Source organism: Pseudopipra pipra, chromosome 16 (assembly GCF_036250125.1).
Source record: "Pseudopipra pipra isolate bDixPip1 chromosome 16, bDixPip1.hap1, whole genome shotgun sequence".
Lineage (NCBI taxonomy): Eukaryota > Metazoa > Chordata > Aves > Passeriformes > Pipridae > Pseudopipra > Pseudopipra pipra.
Window position 1 is genome coordinate 11063769 of NC_087564.1, and position 24419 is coordinate 11088187.

General features: G+C 45.5%; 2 protein-coding genes and 1 long non-coding RNA gene across 5 annotated transcripts; 2 read left to right on the top strand and 1 right to left on the bottom strand.

Annotated features, from left to right (window-relative positions):
• Positions 1-2376: 2376 nt before the first annotated feature.
• Positions 2377-21607, bottom strand: LOC135423158 (uncharacterized). 3 transcript variants are annotated; one of them, XR_010434723.1, is made up of 6 exons: positions 21372-21607; positions 12824-20498; positions 9280-9560; positions 8068-8236; positions 5324-7239; positions 2377-5192 (listed from the first exon to the last, which is right to left on the bottom strand). It is a non-coding gene; the product is annotated as an uncharacterized LOC135423158 (long non-coding RNA). The 3 variants fall into 3 exon arrangements; XR_010434725.1 differs by lacking the exon at positions 21372-21607 and having other exon boundaries at positions 12824-17951; positions 20371-20479; XR_010434724.1 differs by lacking the exon at positions 21372-21607 and having other exon boundaries at positions 12824-18231; positions 20371-20477.
• Positions 2562-11373, top strand: LOC135423157 (cytochrome P450 2K1-like). The gene is made up of 9 exons (XM_064673132.1): positions 2562-2759; positions 4937-5099; positions 5275-5424; positions 5703-5863; positions 6799-6972; positions 7496-7637; positions 8189-8376; positions 8855-8996; positions 9383-11373. Exons 1-9 carry the CDS (start codon positions 2562-2564, stop codon positions 9568-9570), a joined length of 1506 nt encoding a protein of 501 aa, XP_064529202.1. The 3' UTR covers positions 9571-11373.
• LOC135423148 (cytochrome P450 2W1-like) lies at positions 13689-23327 on the top strand. The gene is given in 10 exon segments (XM_064673100.1): positions 13689-13867; positions 13869-14072; positions 15891-16053; positions 17929-18078; positions 18173-18330; positions 19219-19392; positions 20388-20529; positions 20922-21106; positions 21589-21730; positions 22357-23327. Coding segments are annotated over 10 exon segments (1659 nt in total). The 5' UTR covers positions 13689-13717; the 3' UTR covers positions 22548-23327.
• Positions 23328-24419: the final 1092 nt, after the last annotated feature.

A 24419-nucleotide genomic window follows, 5' to 3' on the forward strand; every position in this document is an offset into this window, starting at 1 on the left:
GGCAAGCAAAATCCATTAGCAAGGAGCAGCCCGAGTTTTAACACATCTGGGTCTTTAAAAATGTTAATGTTTAATAGGGTGTGCTCAGGCTTTATATATTCCTGATAACAATGCATGGGCTGATAGGCATCTCCAGAGGCTGTAAATCAGTGGCAGAGCCTCACAAGGCACACAAGCACTTGGTGTTCACTCTCATGGTTTATTATGTTATCAGCAGTCATTGACTGAATTATGGCCTTATAACAACTCTTTCCCTGCATTATCCTACAGTTACTGTAGCATTGTTAACCTGTGTCCCATTAGAAGATGATATGACCTTCTCCAGATGAGCACACAGAAATTACTGTGGCTGTTTAATGTACAGGCTCATTTTCTAGGAGGAACTGAGCTGTGCCCACAAGGTCTGCTTACCTTAAGATGGTATCAGTTCTGGCTTGGGCTGGTAGAAAGACAAAGACACGTGAGCAGGGAGCAACGTTTTCTCCCCAGTCCTGTGTGGGATGCCTCACCTGCAAGCCAGCAACTCAGTTGCAGGCTGTGTTTGGAATTGCATACTGGACACCAAGGTACATGAGGAAGAAGTGGAGGTGAAGGCATCACACTGGCTGTATTTTAAGACTGCAATCATTCCCTCTCGCTGGAGAGCTCCTCCATTATTTCCCACAGTGCATACACCAGCCCAGCAGGTTGCAAGTCCATGGGCTCACTGTTTGAGAAAGGGTTTCACCCTATATTGTCACCAGGTACAACCTGAAGCTTGAAACAGATTGGAAGCCCTTGGGAAGGTGCTTTTGCTTGCTATGGCAGCAGCAAGCTCCATTCCAACAGACCTGTATGTAAACAGAAACAACAGATTTCCTCCACTGGTACCCAACTGGCCCCATGTAGGGTTTTTTCCTCCCTCTTACTGTGTATTACAGAGTGTCAGGAGTCCCAGTGGTCACACCATTTTCTCAGAGAAGAATCTGATATTCTTGGAAATGTCTGGGAGAAGAGAGTGCAGAAAAAGACCTCATAGTTTTGCAGCAAATCTTGAGACTGACACGACCATCCATTGCCCTCTTTTCTTTGCCCACCCTGCACAGGAAAGTTCCCCCTTGTGAAAAACTCCACTCCTGATAACAAGCCTTGGAGAACAGGCAGATGTGCAGGCACCTTTTTCATGTCAATTTAGTTAGAGTTTATTGATTCCCCTTGCCTTCAGCTAATGTACTTTTATTATTATTAATAAATAATCATCATTTTTCCATCAGTGGAGCCTGCACCCGGGAGCCTTGGAGAATTCTATCAAAAGTATTATTAAAGCTAAAGATTTCTAAAGGGGTGAACAGCAGCCCAGCCCAGTAATCTGACAGAATCTGCAACTGGGGAACAAAATATCCCCACCTGAGAATATGCGATAGAGCATCAAATTGACTCTTTCCCCCAGAGTTACCATTTCAACAGTGGCCTACTGTTCATGATCACTTCAGCTTTGTTGTCATCCCTCCAGGATGCAGAGGGTGTAGGTGGCTCTTGGGGAGCTGTCTCCCGGGCACGCAGGCTCTTGCAGGCCCCTGCCCTGGCATGGTACATGACTCAGTGCACCTGGAGGGCCAAAAAACTGCTGCTCCTGCCTGGCACCCCCTCTACAACAGCTGCCCAGGCAGCCTCCATCCTCTGCCTGGCCAGCTGCACTCTGATCCTGGCTCCTCCCAGATTACAAAGGTTCGGGATCTCTTTTCCAATCTAGGCAGAAGGATTGCCTGGAGGGGACGGTTTCTCCTAGAGGATTACAAGCATCTGCCCATAAACAGAAAGAGTCATCACCAAACACAGAGCCAGACATGGACACCCAGTCCTCTGGACAGTAAACTGCAAAATAATGACTGAAGTGGTTTCAGGAGCGGTTTGGGATTGCTGGGAGAGAATTTTTGGGACAAAGATCAATAACAGTGCTAGCAATGAAAACACTGTGTTGCTCAAGGAGGTGGTTTCACTGGGGTGGCAGGAAAGCAAAGAGAATCAAAGCTGTCACCTGTAAATAGATCGACTCCCATTGGCAATCCTGAATTAGCACATCTCTATGCAACCACCGTTCCAACTCCTCCATGGTCAGTCTTGTCTTTCCTGAGGGTTACTTGCCAGCTGCACTCTGGGCCATGTGTTATTGTGGGCTTTCCTGTGTCCTGCTTCCTCCATTGCATCACCAGTGGTCCAGCTGAGTCCTGTGACCTGGCACCATGGCAGCAATCCAGCTTGGGTCCTGTTCTTGAGTTCTGCCCCTGAAATAATGCAGAGAACAACATGCCCATAACACAGATTTTCACTGGAAAACAAACACCTTGTCCCAGTGTTATAGATGAAATATGAACTCCTGATTACGATAATCCATGGTTCAGAACAAAACAGGGTGGTTTATTTGTCAGCATAATGAAGTACATCTGGTCTAAATGGATGTTAACAAGACCACAGAGTCCTTTTCTCTGCACAAAGCCGCTTCCCCAGAAGGTGTGTTCAGGAAATGACAGAAGGGCTATAAAGGGACCCCAAGACGCTCATGCCCACACTTGGATTTGGACATGGCCATGCAGAGTTTCCTGCAGTACGTGGGCTCCAGCTCGCTGCTCTGTTTGGCAGCAGGGCTGTTTGCTCTCCTTTACTTTCTCACCAGCTCGAAGAAGTCAGTTTGCAGTTTGCCTCCTGGGCCACGGCCTCTTCCCCTGATCGGAAACTTGAACGTGGTGGACCTGAAAAAGCCGTTCCAGTCGCTGACAGAGGTAGGGGCTGGATGAGCAGAGAGGGGGAAAATGTGCAATTCCCAAAGTGAGAAATGCAACTAGAGAAACGGAGACGCAATTGTGTTTGCTTTGCAAAGAGGGCAGAAATGAGATATTTGGCATATAGGCCGACTGGCAGAATGACTTTACCTTCGGAGGTGTACACACACAAACATGTATTTATATGTATAAATATAATACACACACTCCTTTCTTTTTATGCACTTCAGTGTAGATCCCCATCCCTTGCAATCAGCTCCATATTGTTGGTGTTTCAAGCCCTTCAGAGGCTGCAGGCAGAAGACTCAATTTGGGCCAGTCTGCCGACATATCAGTACTATTTACCATCAAGAGATGTCTCACTGCAGCCAGACCTCTAGGAAGGATGGATGGATGGATGGATGGAAGGAAGGAAGAAAGGGTATCATCCCCACAGCAGAGGGAAGGGGGTCCTATGCACACATTTCCAAAGCTAATTATATCCCTGCAATCCAAAGCACAACTCTGCCTTCCCAGCCATTCCCCTGCACACACACACTGCCCAGGGTTATTAAGGACTTGATACGTGGCTTTTATATGTCTAGCTAAAAAGTTTGTTTTTTCTTACACAGTTCCATGGATACTTTTATTTTTAAAAGAAAGAAAAAAACCCCTTAAATATTTTAAAGCCAGGGGCAATGTTTGTTTCCGAAAGTGTCTGCTGTGTTCCCATAGGGAGGTGGGGACAAGTCAGTGTGAATTCAGATATCATCTGGTTGCTGTAGAGACAGCTGAGGTGCTGTGAGTGACCTGTCACATGCCCTGTGTGTGCTTACTGGACACTGTGATGGAGGAAAGACAGTCCACAGTGCACTCCTTCAGCCACTTGAACATCTGCAGTGAGAGGGCAGTGCAGACACTGAAATCCTCCAGTTCATTGTAGAAAAAAGGACACTCTGGGCTGCAAAAGAATGGAATTCCTGTAGCAGGCATGCAGTGCTCATCTGCCCTGATTTACAGTGCAGAGACCAGTTGTCATGGGCTTCTGGTCCTGAGCTCCCTTCTGATCCTGGGCATGTTTGAGGATGTCAGTATGAAAGAGCAACTATTTTTGGCAGTACTGGGGGATTTTATAATACAAATGTCATGTGATGGCACCATACTTGTTTCCTGTAATCTACTAAGCAGCTTTATTTAGGCTTTCAGGCCTTCCACATTCAATACTTGTGTTTCTGAGTAAAAACGGAGTGGATGCCAAGAAGCACTAATGCAAAGAAATGACCAAAGGAAGGCTCGGAGGCAGCTGTGATTCCCTGCCCCTGGCTCTGCTCACTCTGTGAGCTGCCAGGGATGAAAGAACCAGTGCTAATGTTATCTCCCAAGCCGTCAAACCACCATTTGATGAAAACAAATTCAATTTGTCTGGTGTAATAACAGGAGCTGCTTCTAATCTGAAATTCAATTTGTGGAATGTATCTAATGCATAGCAAATGGTAACCCAGGCACATCAGAAACAAGAAGACATTTGGAGCTGGTGGCTTGAAGTGTGTTTAAATGAAGTCTAAAATACCAAGTGAATGATTAGCTTGTCAAAGCTACCTTTCTGTGTAGCAGATGATCCATATTTAATTTGCTGTAAAAGCCTAGTGCTCCTGTGACATTATCTACAAGAACAGGCTTCCTAGTTTCTGGTGGCCAGCAAATAATTTTGCAATGACTGCAACGCTATGCACCTTGCCATAATTGGAGACAAGTGCTGTCCTGAAAGAAAGAGTTATTGTCTAGCTTTGTTTTTGCAGTGTTTGTGGCTTCAGCCTCAAAGGTGTGTGCACGCCCACTTGCCTCAGGTCAACAGCATTACAATAAACAGGCCTGCCTGCCACAGCATTCTCCAAACAGCCTCCCAGTGTGGTATCACTGCACTGGCCTGTTACTACAGAACACCACAGGAATGCAATGGCATTTTATTGACTCCTCTGATAGGAGCAGTGATAGCAGACACCTTGTTGTGCAAACAGGGTGAAAGCTGAGATGCTGGCAATCGATAGCTGTTGCTCATTACTTGAATTACAGCAGCACCTGGAGACTTCAGGCAGGGCTAGGAGGCTCCTTTTGGTCTAAAATCCACCTAGGGTGGCTGGTACTACTGTTTGAGTCCAGATCTGGTTTTGAATGAACATATTTATTCACCCTGTCAGCTATCCAAGACATATGGCAACGTCTTCACCGTGCATTTTGGACCCAGGAAAGCCGTGGTACTGGCTGGATATGAAACCATCAAGGACGCCCTTTTAAATCATGCTGAAGAATTTGGAGAGAGGGCAGAAATACCCATATTTAGGAAAATGACACAAGGAAATGGTAATTGACCTTTTGATTGGGTAGGTTTTGTAGTTTTTTCAGTACCTTCTTACAGCAGAGGGTATCACCATCATACAGATCCATTTTTGTGATCTGAAAGAGGTACCAGTGTGTAAGAAAGCCTTAAAATGTTTATGAACAACAGGTGACATAGGATGTTACATCTTTATTTTAGGCATAGCATTCAGCCACGGAGAGCTATGGAAAACTATGAGAAGATTTACCTTGTCCACACTGCGGGATTTCGGAATGGGAAAGAGAACCCTGGAGATCCGAATCCTGGAGGAAGTAAATTCCCTTATCAAATATTTTGAATCCTATCATGGTGAGTGTCAAGTCTTTCTTCCAGAGACAGAAAACAGGTCTAGCAGAACAATAAAAATTAATGAAAGTTTAACTCTGAGCAAATGGTATCTCGTGGTTAAAGTTCAGCATATGCTGCAGTAGGTTATTGAACCGAGGCCTTAAAACACTGAAACTGAGTTCCTTGCTATGCATTCTGGGTGGGGAATGAGTTTTCTTTGGGAGCTCAGGACTATATTTCTATAGGAAATCAGACCAAAAAAAGCACAGTGTCCTTTCTTTCAATTGCTTGAAACACAGGGAAACCATTTGATACGAAAACGATACTCAACAGTGCTGTATCCAATGTCATCTGCTCGATATTGTTTGGAGAGAGGTTTGAATATGATGATCCTGTGTTTCTAACATTGCTGGAGCTGATAAATCAAAATGCTAAGCTGTTGGGCTCCCCTATGGTGCTGGTAAGAGCTCTATTTTATGTTTTACCTTTCAGATTTTTTGGGGATATCAAGTTGTCCATATTTGTTCTCCTGGCCTCCTGCAACTTGCTTCTTGAAAACAAGAACATTATCAGCCAGCCAGCCTGTACAGAACACATCTGTGGTTCTGTATCTGAAACACATAGATTCCCAGGCCCCTGTGCTTAGTCAGTGAAGCTTATTAGTAGAAGAAAAAAACACCAAAGTCTTCACAAAAGGAACAACTTTACCCTCTTTGAAGAGCAGAAGCACAATTTCAAACCTGCCTCCTTGTATTCCACATTCAGTAACTCTCTTAGTTCTGCTTCCCCTACTACCAAGTTTGACAAACTTCTTTTTCTTTTATTTTGGCCACTGAAGTTCAACCTTAGCAAGCTAACAGCCTGATATAAACCTGTTCCTTCCTGACACAAAGCTTCTGCTTTGACCACCAGTGGAGTGAGCCACACTGAGGTCTGTGTCTGCCTGTAACCCCAGACTAGCTAAGCCCAAAAAGCACCACTCAAGCACAGGTCAGAGCAATGTTGTCTGTCTGTGAAGGTGGCCAGTTCAAGTCCCTTCTGCTACCACAGGGGTGTGGCACACCTGGGGACCTTCCCTGGAGTAAGTACAATGCTCTCATCATAATCTTTCACATCTGAAACCCTCTGTCCCACCATCTACACAGCTGGAAGCCCTGAAAGAAGATTTAAACTGGTGAATCTCCCAAAAGTCATGGCAAGGACTCATGCAGAGGCATAACAGAACAGAACACTCTGTTTCTGCAGGAATCCATTGCTGCTCAGACAGTACATGTGAATGTGGGGGAATTACAGCCTGAAATGTCAGGGCATGGGACAAAGGGCAAGCAGTGTGATTTGAGATACCAGTATGTGTTCAAAAAGTCAATTAACAGTAAGAATTCTCTTGCTCCACAGTTATATAATTTCTACCCATACCTTGGATTTCTCTCTGGAGCTTCCAAGACTGTGCTACAAAATATCAGCGAATTGAACGCTTTCCTCCAGAAGCTCTTCCAGCAACACAAAGAGGAGCTTAATGAAAATGACTTAACAGGCTTTGTTGATGCCTTTCTGGTAAAGCAACAACAGGTACTTTAAAGCCGAGTCTCAGAGTCTTTCTCTTCTCTTAGCTATGACTTATTCTTAGGACTGGCCATCTGTCAGGGACTGGGAGCGTGTGGAGACAGAAGGACTGCAGTGAGCAGGATATATCAAACCTTATACTCACAGTGAGCTGTGCTGGACTTACTCCATGGCTCCACTGAAACTGCTGGTTAAAAGGTTGTCATGATGTCTTATGTGTGTGACATAAGTTGCCACTCAGCACACATAAAGAGGAGATCATCCCAAACCTTCCTGCAAGAATGGTACAGTTATAAAGTGCATTGCAATAAATAAATTCCAACTAATATCTAGAGCTGGGTATTGCCCATATGCTTGGGACCAGACAAATTCCACACAGCACAGGCCGTATTTTTAAAATGCTAAATGTATAGTTTTCCAGCATGTTTAGAGTCAGAGGCCTAAAATGCAGATAAAAATGGTGGCAACACAGTCACATATAGGTGTCACTTGCTGTAGAACTTACGGCCATTACCCAAATGTTTTGAAGGAGTCAAAGAAACCCCACACTATGTTTGACAATGGAAACCTGATGTTTTCAACCTTGGACCTCTTTGCTGCTGGGACTGAAACTACATCTACAACTGTGCGCTGGGGGCTCCTTCTGATGATGAAATACCCAGAAATTCAGAGTAAGGCTGACAAGTCTCTTGTACAATTCTTTGTTGTATGCTTAAGGCTTTGGTTGTGGAAGGGAGCGGAACTCATTCAGTGCTGCCTAAAGTAATGATTCTGAGTGCTCTGAGAGTGATAACAACCGTTGACTTTGTAAAGGAATTTTTTTTCAACTGGATTGCAATAAACCAGCCCAGCCAAGTGGGAGAGGCTGAGGGGCAGTCTACAGTTACAGCAAAGCTCCCCTGTGATTATTCGCCTGCAGGCTATGGGCTTACGTCACTAAAGGTCTCCTCAGGAGCTGATTCTGATCTGGTTTCTGTGGAAGGTTATGGGGTAACAAAGGTGTGTAGTCAGAATCAGGCATGGGATGGACTGTAGTGACTCTGTTCAAGTTCCCTTGGCTCAACTACAAACCTGAAAGAGCCATACCATGCCCCGGCTTACCCACTTCTGCTCTTCCCAAATAATCACAGTTTTCCCTTTTCTTCATCTTCGCCAAACTGGAAGTCATTTCAGTAGCAAGGTAAGATTGTTATCAGCTTCTTAATCCTTTCCTCCCTCCAAGGAAAGATTCAGGAAGAAATGAACCGTGTCATTGAACCAGGAGAGCTGCCTAAGTTGGAGGACCGGAAAAAAATGCCTTATACAGAAGCAGTGATACATGAAATACAAAGGTTTGCCAATATTGTCCCTATGGGTGTATCACGATCAACTCCCAGAGATGTGAATTTCCGAGGCTATGTGATTCCTAAGGTGAGCTTTGAGGACAGCAGCTTATGCTGTACAGATTCCTTACACTTTTCTTTAAAGCAGACAAAGAAAAATACAAATAATTAAAGACACCATGATACATGTTTTCATGTGACCCTTTGTCTTGGATCCGGGATAACTGTTGCAGCATACAATGGACTGTGGTCTGTTACAGCTGTTTGAATCTTGAATAACCATAATTAAATCCCACTGGTTTGAATCTTTTATGTCAAATGTGGAGCATCTACTTCAGCATCTTTCTTGAAAGATCTGACTCTGTAAGAAAGGAATGTTTTGTGGTCCAAAAAATAAAACAGTAGCTACTGATAACAGGCAGAACCACAATGGGGCAGGGAAGCATCCCCAGTTCTGTTTGTCATGGCTCAATCTTACTTGCCTCTTCACATTAGAAACAAGAAAGCAGTCTTGCTCAACTAGGAGAGTGATCTCCTCTTCCATGTGTTTCTTTGATCCCTTTCAGGGTACTGAGATTATTCCACTGCTGACCTCTGCTCTGAATGATGAGTTACACTGGAAAACCCCAGATCAGTTCAACCCTTCCCATTTCCTGGATGCCAACGGGAACTTCATTAGGAGAGAAGCATTTATTCCATTTTCTGTAGGTGAGAGGGGGTTGTGTGTGTGTATCACCTGGGGCTAGGCTAATGGCAGTTCCCCCAGACTCAGGAAAGTATGAAAGCCAGGGATACAGAACAGAAGATGAGGGATTTCTAGTCATTTTTTTCTGTCCACCATTGCTGTCGGTAACCCCCTGTTCTTTAGGAGATCTGGGAGACACTGATTTACTCACAGTCACTGAATAATTTCATATACCTACAGCCCTCTGTGTAGCTTAAGTCAGTAGCACCTTCAATACACAAAGAGAAGGAAAGGAAAATTTCCTACCTCAGCAGTCTGCTCTTACAGACTGTATCTCCAGTTTAGGTCTCAGAGATCAACACTAACAGTTACAGTGCTGATGATTAACTTCTCTCCTGGTTGTTTTCAGGACGAAGGGCTTGCCTTGGTGAAGGACTGGCCAAAATGGAGCTGTTCCTCTTTTTTGGGGGCTTGCTCCGCAAATTTGTTTTTCGTCCCCCTCCAGGAGTGGATAAGTCAGACCTGGATCTCACTGCTGATGTCGGCTTTACCTTGAACCCCATGCCTCACCTGGTTTGTGCTGTGCCCTGTGAATGATCAAACAACATGGCAGTAGAGTAGTGAACACTTTGAGCTTGAAAGCAAGTTTAGTTACAGGGGGGAAAAGCCATCTGTACCTGAGCTTTAGGGCAAGGAAGACACCAGGCACTGCTATTTTTCTCATTCATGCTACTCTCTCCAACAGTTCTTGTGGTGTCTCTAATGCAAACCCTTCAGACAGCCCTGAATACTGCTCTCAGAAGCAGTGTGATTCATTCCCAGAACAGCACACCAGAGATGCTGTTTTCAGGACTGTTTGAAAGAATGAAATGCCTTCAAGCCTCCTCTATAGATGTAACCCATCAGAGGCTCTCCCCTGACAGCCTCCAAGGGGAATTTCTCAGCCCAAAGTCCAAGCTCTACAGCAGAGCTAATTACTGATGGCCCAGCTGGAGACAACAGACACTTAATGGATCTGGAAATCTCCTCAGGACGGTTGTTCAGCTGAGCCTCAGACTGAGCTTCCATTGTGCCATACAACCTGCCTTATCTTTATTACAGAGTCCCAGACATGAGGGTGTAACGTGGGCTGATGCCAAGACCCAGGCACAGGACAGTTATCGAAAACATCTAAGTAGTTTGGGAAGTGGGTTCATTCCAACTCGCACCAGGCACTTCATGCTGAACAGCCTATTTATGATGGGGCCAATTTAGCAGCTTTCTGCTGCTGCTAAGAAAGGAATTTCTACCACTCCCTCACCTCTCCTGGCTTCATCCTGCCTCTGGCACTTGTCCAATCCCTTACTGGGCCATCATAGATCCTTAAACTGTCAGAAAATGACCAGCCATGGCAAGTGAAGAGTTTCTGAATCAGTGTGGCTAAAGCGACAAGTCCATGGCAGTGGGAGAGCGATGCAGCCTGGGGCTGGGCAGCAGGACTGCCACACTCCATCAGAGAGCTGGGAGAGGCTCAGCCCTCTTCTCCACTTGTCCTTGTGAAAACAGATGTAGAACTAATAATAGAGTCTGGAAGGAGAAGCAGGTTGGACTTTGTAACCAACTTGGTTACCTGTACCATTAACTTGTTGTATGGGGATCTCTGTGGAAAGCTGGGGACACCCCAGAGACTGTGGCTGTCCTAGAGCAGCTGTTTGATTACTACAATTGATGATTTATTTCATGTAGCATCCCTTAGGAGTAGGAAGAAGTTGCTGTACCTACAAGGCTACACTCATTGAGGGAAGCATGATACATGAGTGAAATCTGAATGGGGGTGCAGGTACAGGAGAGGAGGCTGCTTTGTGTGCTGTGAAATAGGCAGGAAACCACACGTGGGTTAGGGAGAAGTGAGTCACTAGAGATGCTTTTGTGTTGGTTTGGAAGTGAGAAAGGAAGGTTAGGATGAAACGAAAAAAGGGAGAAATAAAGTTATAGAGACTGAGGGGGCAGTTACAGCAAATCTACAACATAAAATTAAAGTTGCTGTCACCTAAAGATGATCTGTGCTGCAAATGGAAGGAAAGAAAGGAGAAAGAATATGAAGGGATGACAAAGTAGGGTGGCCTCTGGCCAAGACACTGACTCTTCTCACTAGCTTTAGTTCACACAACTAAAGGCAGCACTCTAACATTTATACTGTACCTTGTACTTGTACTGGTATTGCACTTGTACACGTGCTGTACCACAGGGCCAGCTCCTGGTTACAGCTCAAGGAGTCTGCTGGGCAAGCTGTGCAACAAGGAAGCCTTCACCGCTGCGCTTGTGTACGTTTGTTTTGCTGTTGCTCTATTTGCAGTCTGACTACTGCAAGCCTGACCTTATCACCCACTTAATCATTAAATATTTTGTTCTGTTGATCTATCTGGTGTTACAGTATGAAGTTGATTTTGGGTCAAACTGATAAAGTTGGACTGCACCACCTTTAATACGCCCACACTAGAGAGGTGAGCACAGGGATCCTTGGGCAGCACATGCAGCCAGGACATGTTTGGCAACACAAAGAGTGAGCAATACTCATAACCACAAACAGCTCAAAGGAAATAATTGAATTTTAATTCCAGAAAATCACAACTGTTGTGTGAGTCAGGATGTGGGTCTGCATGGCTCTATGATGTGGCCCCTTACAGTGGTCCCTGTGTCCCTTGCCCTTGCTTACAAGGAACTCATCACAGTAAAAGCCATCAGGAGTTATCTGAGCCTGCAGTCCTGGGTGCACTGCTGGTCAAGAATGGGACTGGCAGGAGAGGCATAGAAATCTGGGAGGATTTAAGTTAAAGGACGTAGGGCTGGTGTTTCACCGGCTGTCTCTCCCCAGGCTGGCTGTCTGGCAGTGCAGTGGTTGCACTTCAGGAGGCCGATGCCCCGTGCTCCACGTCCTCACCAGCACCACCCGGTTCACATGGGGTGGCAGAGTGCCACGTGGGCAAAAGGGATGGAGGACAACCCGGCCAGGAGCACCCCGAGGGGCCCGGCTGCCCCAGGAATGCACCCGGAGCAGTGTCAGCGCCTGGCAGGTGTTCCATGCTCGGCTCTGTGTGCTCAGGCAGGGCAGCACGTAGCAGCGCAGCTCCAGAGCGAAACACGTACCAGACACATTATTGAGACAGGAATTTCTTGTCATCGCAAGAGTTTTACTTACCTTTGTCATTTTAATGCATTGCACTCAGAGCCTGGTTTGAAAAAAAACCCACAATACACTCCCCTTGGCTTTTCAGAGATAATTTAAGTCTCTGAAAGACCTTTTTAGGATTTCAGAGGTTCCCAGGGCAAGGATGAAATACCAGGAGAGCACCAGCAACACGTAGCTTTTGCACTACAGGGTGCTTCCAATCAGAGAAAACCCTGCAGGAACAAGCATTTTGCCCAGAGTGCAGAGCATGTGCAAGTTCTCATCACAGTGCCCACGTTCTGTGTCCTGTGCCAGCCTGATCTTTCCTGCCTGTCTTTACAGCCCCTCTGCCTCTTCGCTCACTGAAGCAGGCAGGGTTGAGTCATCCTAGGCATGCTCTGGGGGAAACCGTTGCCTCCAGCCCATTTCTTGGAAACTAATAAAAAAATAAATCCCAGAAATGTTGTGACACACTCGCTGCTTCTGCTTCTGGGTGGCTGTTGTGCTGTAACATCTCCACACCACACAGAGAGCTCCAGTGTGCAACACAGCACCGTTTGCTCTGGGACCCTACTCACCATAGCTATGTCCCACTCTGGATCAGGTCCTCTTCCTTCCCTGTCTTCTTTGCATTTGGAAGGCTGAGGGACCATATTTGCTGAATAATGGCCTTTATATTGTCTAACCTTTGGACAAACGTACCTTTAGCCTTGTGCTTCCTCATCATGTAAGAGAGCTCATTCTTCCCTGAACAATCTTATTCCTTTGGCTGTTTATTTCCAACTTCCTCCTGAAAACCACTATTCAAACAGGTAGATTTCAGTTATTTTCTACAAGATTTAAACCTTTATGAGGCATACAAGCTCCAGGTATTTAGCATCTTTGACTTAAAATCATTCCATTCTCCTGTCTTGTTCCCCTTCCGGAGCCTGTCAGGTCAGCTGGCTTCATTAACTTCCCCAATATCTTCCCTCTATCTCTTAGAAGCTGCTCTTACAAAATGAAGAGTCCTCCCAGAAGCTTCAAATCTAATTTTGTCTTTCCATTCCACTCATGAATCCACTCATGATCACTTGATCCAAGCTAATTTTCCATGGCCAGCTATTACATGTCCTCTGCTTCAGACACAAAGTCTGAAATCACATCCCTTCTGGGCAGTTCAGAGCTGACTTTATGAAGAAATTTATGGGCTACAAGCCCCCAGGGATACATGGGCTTTACCATTATTAACAACCTTTGATCTCCACTTGACATCAAGAAAGCCAAAGTCTCCCATAACAATACTATTTTTTCTCTCTAGTAACACAGAGATCTCAAATCCTATCTCAATCTGAATCTGGAGGTTCTAATAGGATTCATAAAAACCTTTATATTTCCTTGTGTCAGCAGAGTGCTTGGAGGGTCATAGTACTGCTAATGAAGGACCTTGAGGTCTCAGGGAGGAGGAGGTTATAGAGGAATGCCAAGCACCTTTTCCCATGTATATGTTCTTGCACACACATGCATGGGTTTGTAATTTGAAACTCTCTTTACTTCTGGACAGGCTTTGCAAACTGCTTAGACCACATTCTCTGAGGTGTTTAAAGAGGGTGGAGTATGCAGTATTTATTTAGGTACTCTACAAACCTTAATAAGAATCGAGTGCTTGTAGCAATCGCAGAGAGCAAACAGAAAGCCAGCTGGCAGAAACTGAACAGTGCCACTGCATTTTTATTGCTTATAACCCCCAAAAAACAGATTATTACAAAAAAAAATGTCTTTTTTAATTTCGTTTCTCTCTGATCCTATATTAATTTGTCTGCTCTGTGCAACAGTATTATTAGCCATAGTCTATTTTTCAAATGGCTATAAAAATTCAACTTTCAAATTACCTCCTGGTCCAACTCCTCTTCCGATCATTGGTAACCTGCACTTGGTGGATCTTAGAAGGCAAGATAAATCACTAATGAAGGTAGGACAAAAACCCCCTAACCCAGACCCTCACAGATTTTAAAGCTGCCTGGGATGTATCAGTGAGAACTTTTTTGTCTTTTTAAATTCAAACTAAATTGTAAAGGTGTGAAAATTGCTTTATAATATCTTTCTGGGCTTCTTCTAGTCAATTCTTTGTTGATGCAATGTAATTTAGGAGCAATCAACCATTAAAAAAAGACCTCTGGGTAATATGGGATTTCTTCATGTAATTGTGATGATGTACATGAAGTCTATAATGCTTGTGGGATTTGAAATATTAATTTGACAGCTTGGACACCCAGAAATCTTTTAAAGTGTTAGGACATAACTAACGTGAAATGAAATTGCTTCCCTCCCGTACGCCCTGGAGATCTGGCAAGAGGAATTCCACAATGCAGTGACCCCAAAACTGCTGAGGAGAGGGCCAGATCCAGACGCTCCACTGCAAAACCCCCTTGATGAATTGGATACGCGTTAAAATCTGGATGGCAGTACAGGAGAGGGATGGGAAAGTTACGCTAAGGAACCGGAATGAATAGCCTGTAAGCTCTTCTACTAACCTGTAATTATGACAACTTACCCCACTTACGGTGGTAAAGTGTCCTTCGGTGCAAGACGAGGCTGGCACAGCCCGGGGCGGATCTGTGGGTGCCGAGCCCGGCTTTAGCAGACGGCACCCGCGGGGACCGACCCGCGCCAGGGTCACGGAGAGAGTGAGCAAACAGACAGCGCCGGTTCACGGCTCCCGTCACACTGGTGCTCAGCAAACACGGGCTGTGTTGTGGGAGCAGACCTCGGGGGGTTAGTGCTGCCATGGGGTGAGGCCCCAGCACCTGGTGTTGTTATGGGCAGTGTCAGGGTTGGGGTCAGTTTACCCAGCAGGGCTGGGCAGATGCTGCTGCAGCCTTGGAATGGTGGTTCAGAATCACCTCCGCACGCTTTTGTCCCTTGCTACTCAGTATTTGGTATTGCCTGTATTTGCCTTTGCTTTGGGATTACTCCAGAGGGGTTATCCCTCCATCTCACCCCACAGAGAGCAAAAAATGGTGATTGCACTGAGCAGCAGGCACCGGCTGGTGTGTGTTGGTTGGGCACTGATGGGTGTCCCCTCTTCCCTGCGAAAGCTGCCGGTGGCCCAGCACAGGCTAAGGCTGCACATATACACCTTGTGTTTGTTTAGGCAGCAGATTTGAACTGTAGCTTCCCATCACCTTGCTTCAGCTCAGCCCAAACTCTTCTTGGCTGTCCTCAAGTGCTGTTTTCAGGTTGCCAGGAAGCAAGATACAGAGGCAGTGATGGGCTAGACATGGGCAGGAGCAATCCGCCCACAGTCCCCAGTGCAGTGCCGAGGAGATACACAGCTTCTCTGGTCTACTAGCAGGGGTGCAGGAGTGCTACCAGAATTTTCCTGTGCAACAGCATCATTATTTGTACTGAATTGTCTTCTCTCTTTTCATCTTTCTCCGGTTTGCCAACTTTTGTTGCCATTTGTGGTCCAGTCTTTAGGTGGGTTTTATTGTTTTTAATTTATTTCCTCCTTAACAGCAAAAACAGATTAATAATGAACTGATGGGGTGGGGGTCCTTTCATGGTAAGAGGCCTGAATTCCATATGGATGCCAGCAAGGCATCCGTATGAGATGCCTGGTGTTTGACCGTGATGAGCTCCAGCTCATGGGTGCCATTCTGCAGGTAGCGGCTCTGCAGCCATTCCCAGCAGGATGCCAGGATGGAATATGTCCTTTCAAAAAGCAACAGGTGCTTGCTGCATGCACGCTCCCTCCCTTCCTGACCATCACAGCTCGCCTCTTTTTCAGCTTGCGGAAAAATACGGCCCCATCTTCACCCTCCACTTTGGGTTCCAGAAAGTTGTGGTCCTGACCGGGTACGAAGTTGTGCGGGAGGCGCTTGTGAACTACACAGAGGAGTTTGTAGACAGACCATCCATCCCAATATTTGACCAAATTCAGAACGGAAACGGTACTAGAGCAATGATGGGGGTGGGTGGGAGGGACGACACCATCGCTTAGTGCCAGCCTAGCTGTGCATCCCCGGAGCCTGGCTTTTAAACATCCCCCTTGGGCCCTTCTGAAGCCAAGCTGACAGAAGACATTTGGCTTTCCTCACTTGCGCTCAGTGACTCCTGGCTTTCCATCATTTTTGCTAATGCACTTGCAGCTGATCCGTATCCTAAAAGTTCAAGGGTGAGGAGTGGGATTTTTAAAGGCACTGTGGTGATTCTGGGGTTAATTTCCATAAGGTGTTGATGTGAGCAGTTCACTGCCACCACCACGTTTATGAACCTTCCTCATGTTTTCAGGGGACTTTGGACTAAGTGGTTTGGCTGTTTGGAGCTGTAGGGTTTTTCCCTTTCTCCCACTGCCAGGTGCCTCAATTTTGGACACTATCAGTCCCCACAACTTTGCCTTCCCACAAAGGCTCTTGGATGCATGAACATGAAGTAAGTTCGGGCAGAAACAATAGACTGAGGCTGGAAATTCACCCCCACAAACAATCCCATAATTTTTCCAAGGCAACTCTACATCCCTGAGTATTTCAGAGGACATTTTGCCTTGTTCATCCTCTGCTTCACCTGAGGCTTTAGATTTAAACCCAAAATGAAGCTTTGTATGCTGGTCACAGGCTGAAGTTGGGATTAGAATTAGAAATAAAATTACCCAGCCATAATATCAATAGATGAATTTATTGCTACATATATAAAAGGAATCGATGGAGAGAAAAGTATTTTTTAGAGCTAATTTACATGTAAAATATCCCTGTGGGAGACTGACAGTATTGCACCATAAGTCCTTCCACACTTATCTTCTCAGCCCAAGTCTGAGGCACTTAGAGGTGACCCAAAGATGGAAGTTCTCATTGTTAAGTAACAACGGTCACAAATTTTCCCCATGAAACATTTTTTCTCCAGAAAATGCCAATTTGTTGTCTGTGAAGCTGTTCTCAGAAAAGGAATGATCCAGATGAAATTAGAGAAAAATTAGAAATTGAAGTTTAGAAATTCGCTTTGAGATTTTTAGAGAAAAAAGTTTTGCTTTCCAAATTAAAACTACACTGTTTTAAAACGGAGATTGCTCTAGAAAAAGCAAACACATATAAAAATCTCACAGCCAAGATGAAGACGTGAAGGGCTGGAATCCAGCTTTTCAACTGACACAATCTGAGATAGTTTTTTGATTATTCACCCATTTTTTTCTTTACAGCACTCTGACGGGATGAAATACCCATCCCTGCTTGAAGGTTTTAGTGATCATCGAAGCATGAGCTCAGAAACCTCCACAAAAATATCAGTATTTTTGCCACTGCTGAAAATACAGCATTGCTGGGAATCTCAGTAAAACAGTTTAGCACTGACCAGGGTTGAGAAGACTAAATTATTCTATCCTGTATAGATAAAACACCTTTATGACTGGAATAGAACAAAGGGAGAAGCTTCAGAGATACCAGGTTGTTGCTTGAGGCCTTAGACCTGTAAACAGTGGGGTCGGAAAGGTTGCATGATTGACTTAAACCAACATCTCCCTCCAGCTCTACAGCCAACCTGTACTGGTCTGAAAGCCATCCCTGCTTATCTGCCACGCAGGAGAGGGCTGAGGTAACTGGCTTGGGAGGGAGCTTGTTTTCCTCAAACGACAGGCTCAGTGAGACTGGGAGAATGCAGCTGAGAGGATATAGGGATGGGGCCCATAGAAATGAGAGACCCTTAGTCCTTAAATCCATGGGAAACTGGGCAGCAGAAACACTTGTGGAGATCCTGCCTCATCCAGCCCTGTTTTGTTTGGTGTGGTGGGGCTCCTCCGTGCCTGAGCCCAGCACCATGTCTCACGGCCTCTCCAGGTCTGTTCTTCTCCATCGGGGAGCTGTGGAGAACAACTCGGAGGTTCACCGTGTCCAGCATGCGCAACCTCGGCATGGGGAAGCAGATGATAGAAGGGAGAATTTTTGAGGAGCTTCACTTCCTCATTGAGAGGATCAAATCCTTCAAAGGTGAGCTGGAAACCATCACTGTACAGCTGTACAGCCTCATACGTGTCACAGCTGCTCGACATCTCACAGCATTCCCGTCCTCCTCCCGTTGCAGGGGAACCTTTTACCCTGCCGTCCTTCAACTGTGCTCCCATCAACGTCACCTTTGTCATGCTGTTTGGGGACAGGTTTGACTATAAGGACCCAACATTTCTCACTCTCTTAAGACTCATAGATGAAGTCATGATTCTTCTGGGATCTCCATATTTAAACGTAAGTGACCTGTCCCACAGATTAACAATTTTTTACACTTGCACATCACGCCTGTGAGCTACACAAACCATAGGATTTGCTTCAGCAGTTTTCAAATGTTCAGAACCAGCCATTAAACCTAAAATGTGACAGTTCTCCATGTGCCACCTCGGTCACCATAAATGTGCTGCCAGATTCCCCTTTGCTACTTTCCTTTTGATCCTGCACATCCATGTGGAGCTAAAATAAGAACTGAACTATGGTTACTTTAGCTCCAGAGATTATTTTTTGAGGGGGTTTCAACATAATTGAACCATCTAGGCTTTCTTTCCTGCATTTTCTATAGGCACATTCAGTGTTGATGTTTAGGTGAGTGACACTTCACGGATTGCATTAAAAATGCTTCCTTAGAGAGTGCCAGGAAAAGTTGGCTTATCTTCAAACTATCCAGGCTGATCTTCCACAACTGATGCTGGAAAAAACTAACTAGTCCCATACTGACTAATCTGGCTGGTGGCCTGGCACACTGCAGCCCCAACTCTGTTGGGAGGCTGACCAGGCTGTTACCAGCAGACGATCTGTTCCCACAGAACAGCACAAGTGCTTAAAATTTGGTCATACTAAATAAAGACTCAAATGGTTGCAAAGCTCTCCCTATTGAAAATCTGCCCAGGAAGTCCCTGGGATGCTGAGATATTGCTACTGAAGACAAAATTCAACTGATATGTTGTGCCTTGGGAAGAAGCTGTTTTAGCACCTACTGAGGTCATGGGTTCGATCTCTCTACTGGCCATTCACTTAAGAGCTGCACTCAATGATCCTTGTGGGTCCCTTCCAACTCCAAATATTCTGTGATTCTGTGTGATATTTCTGCAGGCCTAATGTTTCTCTTTTTTAATTCCCCGTTAGTATTTCAATTTCTACCCATTCCTTGGATTTCTTTTCAAAACCCACAAGATTATGCTTAAGAAAATAGAAGATGTTCGTGCCATTTTAAGGCAATACATGAAGGCGAGCAGGGAGGATATCAATGAGAACAGTGTGAGAAGCTACATCGATGCACTGATATTCAAGCAACAAGAGGTATTTGACTGCTTAGCTCTATTGACTGTTTCTAATGTCTCCTTTGGATTTTCTAGCTAAAACAGTTGCTAAGTCTTGATTTCAGCCATGTCATGTACATCTGTTGAAATCCATGCTGTTATTCTAGTGGTGTTGAAATCAGGTGTCAGTCTCTTATAGTTGGTGCATTTTACTGGAGGGATTTTTCTATCAAAATTAAGATACCAAAGCTACAGTCTCAGTGCACTCCTGAAATAGCAGCACTAATAATGTGAGCTTCTTGTTCCTAGTAGAAAATGCATGAATTCACATGAAAGCTGACGCTGCCTTTCTTTTTACGACAACAAATCAATTAATCGTTGATACTGTTGCTCTAAGATAAATGATCTGCTTAAAGTACTTGAATGATAAATCATCAGTACAAGTCCTAACCCTGCCCTGCATCTTACTTAGTAGAGATTTGGCAGTTTCACGCATCAGTTGATTTCATTCAACACAAAATACTTGGGCTCTGGGTTTTTTTCTTCTTTCCATCTGGATCCAGGCTGACCTTAGGCACTAAGTATTCTACTCAGTTCTGTGGAGGAAAAGTTAGCACAATTCTAAAGGCCAGGCAAAAAATGGCCTGCAAGGTGATTTTGGACATTGTTGGGGATTCAAACCTGCCCCTGGGCAGGAGTAGTCCCTCAAAGGTAGGATTAGCTGAATCTCCTTCTGTACAGGGCTCTTTCCAAACCTGCAAGGCTGAGCCTGTGAACAGCACCTGGCTCTGGGCTTTTTCCTGCTTCTGGGTGGAGATGGATATTGAACCCAAACCCCACTCCAAACTTTCCATCTGTGGTGCTCCCATCTTTGGTGAGTGCTGTGCATTCAAGATCAGGTATACTATCTTAGCACCCAGTTCACAAACACGAGGCCATACTGAGCAGTCTTGTAGGCTCTGCAGTATTCCCTCAGCTTGCTGAATACTAAGACTGATGTTTTTAAGACCTTTCTTACCTCTTGTGTTTTTCAAGGAGAAAAACAAGAAAGACAGCCTCTTCCATGATGACAACTTAATGGCATCCATCCTCGACCTGGTCATGGCAGGAACAGAGACCATAGCCACCACGCTCCAGTGGTCCATCCTGCTCATGATGAAATACCCAGAGATTCAAAGTGAGCAACTTTTACCTACACTCCATCCATGGCAAGGCTGAAATGGGGAAGGGAGAGGCCTGGCCTCAGATCCACAGAAGCTCTTTTGCCTTAAGAGCTGAATCCTGCCTCTTCATTGTGATGAACTGATGTAACCAGATGCTGATATAGGTCACAAAATAGTCCCTTTGCTAGTCTCTTGCTAGGAGAGAGGATGAGTGGAGACCAAAGTATGATGCTGAGGAAACAACCCATCCATGTGCCTGAACTAGACACAGAGCAGGGAAACCCACACTGATGCTTTGAGAATCCTCTCCCTCCAAACTCTGGAATAATAGAGTCCCAAAACCAAATCCAAGGAGGGAGTTGGCTTCCTTCCTGAGACAAACATCCCTTTTGTTTTTTCCTTCCAGCAAAGGTACAGGAGGAGATTGGGAGAACAGTCAAAGCTGGAAGCTGGGCCACGTATGAGGACAGGAAGAACATGCCATACACAAACGCGGTGCTACACGAAGTGCAGAGGTTTATCACCCTCCTGCCCCACGTTCCACGGTGCACTGCTGTTGATACTCACTTCAGGGGCTACTTCCTCCCCAAGGTAGGTACCTGCTCCATCCCAGGAACAAAACACCCTCCTCAGATTTGCCAGTGTCACTAGAGAATGGTTTCTTTATAGGCAATTATAGGATAGAGTCCAAAATCATCCCCAGAAGAGTTTCTATTTTGTATCCAGAGAGACTGGTATCATAGGACTCAAACCATTCCCTCTCATACTCAGGACTTACTCCATGAGTGACCCTGGTTTACCTCCTTGCTGCCATCTGCACAGTGAAGTAGCTGCCAGAGAATTTGTAGGATCTTACCTTCTACTTGAGGTTTTCACATGGGGTTTGGTTTCAATCCTTGGCACTGGTGAGAAAATCTCACTGATCTCTCTCTACTGGGTGATAGGATAAAACCCTCAGGGGTCTCCACCTATTCCAGCTGGAACAAATCTGGGACAACGAAGTCTGTGTGACAAAAATGAACCAAAACAGAGTACTTTGTTTTCTTTTATTCATTTGTGTACCTTTCTTTCAGGGTATAATTGTAATCCCGTCACTTACCTCAGTGCTGCTGGATAAGACACAGTGGGAGACACCACATGAGTTCAACCCCAACCACTTTCTTGATGCTGAAGGGAATTTTGTAAAGAAAGGAGCTTTCCTGCCCTTCTCCACAGGTAACTAAAGGGCTGACCTGCACACAGAGCTGAGGCTATGGCAGGACCACTTCATTACAATATACACTTAAGAGGTTTCATGGTCCTTAACTCGGTCAATAAGCAAGCAACCAACAATTCTGCATCTGGGCAAATGGATGCTTTCAGAGCCCAGCTCTCCAACCACTGAATCTAGTACAAAGAGGGGTAGGAAAGAAGAAACACACTCATTTAAATAAGTGGAACGTTAGGATAAATTCCACAGGAAAAGTGAGTTTCAAACCATTCCACTTTGGAAGGAGGTGGCATTTATCTATCAGGCTTTTCAAAGCCCTTCTCAAAGAGAAAGGGTTAAAGATGCTGAGAGTGTTGGAAGAGCTAAGGAGAGGAAAGGGTACACCATTAATGTGTAATAACCCCGTCACATGGCTGTGCCCTGCTGCTGCAGGTGGCTGTGTGACAAAAGACTAGGCAGGCACACTGTGCCAGCTATCTTTAACAGCACAGGCTCCTCTATTCCAAAATGGTTTAGTGCATTTCAAGGTTTCACTCTTGCTCCCATTGCAACATCTCAGATGCTAATGTGTCCATGGCAAACATTCCAGTTTGATTTTTCCATCAGGTTAACTGTTTGCTTTCCTCTGCAGGGCGAAGGAACTGCATTGGAGAAAGCCTGGCCAAGATGGAGCTGTTTGTCTTCTTTGTAGGGTTGCTTCAGACATTTACTTTTCGACCCCAGCCAGGAGTTTCAGAGTCTGACTTGGACCTTACTGTCCCCCAAACAACTTTCACATTGAGGCCTCAGCCTCAGGCGACCTGTGCTGTCCTGCGTGAATAACCACAGCCTTGTTCAAGAGCACCCCAAAAACTGGGAGGCTGTGTAGACCCAGCTTTGCTCAAACTCGCCATCCCCCCGTCCTGCCACATCACCCTCTTTCACGTCCCCTTCCCATTGTCTCCATCCACTCCCACTCCACTGCTCCATCCACCCCATAGGTTGCTCTTTGCTCCTGTGCTTTGGGGCTGTGTGGGATCAATTACAAGCCGTGATGGTGCTGACAATCACACCCCACTTCTCAAGACAGACTGTGCATGGAGCCGATGAAGGGACCCACCAGCTGGCCTGGTGACGGGGATGCAGCCATGAGGGTGTAACACCCAGGCTCCCACAGTTCATAATGTCACAGAAATCTGCCCAAAATCCTGAGGAAAGTGACACCATGGTTTGCTGGAGGCCACAGAAATACACCGTGGGTCACACAGCTGAACTATCCATAGGTACTTCCTGAACTTTTAGCTTCTGACAAAATCCCGCTAGGATTTTGCCCATCAGGCAGCCAAGTCAAACACTAAGAGTAAAAAAACAGACCAATTCATGTGACTTGAGGACAAAGTTATTTCTGCCCTGGAATAGCATCCTGGAAGATGCCCAGAGTCTGCAAACCTTTCCAGATGAGGAAGTGCTGCTACCACCAAGCTCAACACTGCTTCACAGTCTGAATGAAACAGGAACCACATTTCTAAGTTGCAATTTAAATCACAAGGCCACGTGAGATTTGCACCAGCATCCCATCATAAGATGCTAATAATACAGAAAAATAAACTATACCCATCACTAGTTTTATGCATCTCTGTCTTTCCTGACCTTGTTAAATAGGAGCAAAGACTGTTCCTCGCTTCAGGCCTCCTGCCCATGTCAGCAGTCATTCCAGTGTTTGGGATGGTCTGGCCTTTGGAACCAGCCATGCAATTTTCCTGCAAATGGCATCTAATTTCACAGTGCTCATTTTGCACACACACATGCACAGACAGTTGGGATCAGGGATTAAATGAGAGCTGGTTTTGGTTGACTTCCTTTCCTCTGAAGCTCTGTCTGGCTATCTGTAGCTCTGATGTCCCTATCTGTAGCACTCTTGTCTGCCATCATATTCCACAATCTTATCCCAGCTGATGTATAGCTCACACAGTTTTTCATCCATTTATCTGCCTGTGACTTCCCGCTTCTACATATGCATTTTCTTATCATGTGCTTTATCATATTGTTTGTTTCTCCCTTCATGGGAACCCAATAAAGTTTTAATCCCACGTCTTCATTACATTTCCTATGTTTGGCACCCAACTTTGCAGTATACAGAAATGAAAATGCCATGAAAGGTTGATCCTGAGCCCAGAGTGACAATGAATATTATAATGTCAGATGTATCTCAGGGATGAGGGGTTCTGCATACTCTCAACCTAGTAAAAACCAGCTCAACAGGAGACTCTCCATACCTCCAGGGCAAATTGCTCTCCCTTTGTGCTCAGCTATGGGCTGTGAGTCAGCCCTAGGGACAGTCTCACTTCTTTACTCTTGCTTGTAGAACCTGAATCAAAGGCTGCCACCACAGCTTCCCTCACGCTGGTGCTGGCCCTCTGCTTAGTGCCTTTGATCCTGAGCCTCTCACCTGTTGCCCTCCCAAAGCATCACCTGCTGGCAATGCCACTTTTGAGGAGTGGTGGCAGTGGGATGGAGTCTTCTCCAGGGAAGGCAGGGAGGGACAGGGGAGCAAACCACATATCAACTCCATGAAGAATACTTTTACCTTGGGCTTCCGAGAGGGCAGAACTGTTCCTGCTCTACCCCCTCCAAAAGTAACGTGAACTCAAAAGAGAGCAATCTAATGCTCTGGGGGAGAGTGAGCTCAAATCTGCACAAATTCACCAGTGGAAC

Excerpts from the sequence above, each read along its gene's own strand:
- LOC135423157 (XM_064673132.1), top strand. The coding sequence starts at position 2,562 with ATGGCCATGCAGAGTTTCCTGCAGTACGTGGGCTCCAGCTCGCTGCTC. Across the intron at positions 5,425-5,702 it reads ATATTTTGAATCCTATCATG|GGAAACCATTTGATACGAAA; the intron begins GTGAGTGTCAAG and ends CTTGAAACACAG. Across the intron at positions 8,377-8,854 it reads GAGGCTATGTGATTCCTAAG|GGTACTGAGATTATTCCACT; the intron begins GTGAGCTTTGAG and ends GATCCCTTTCAG.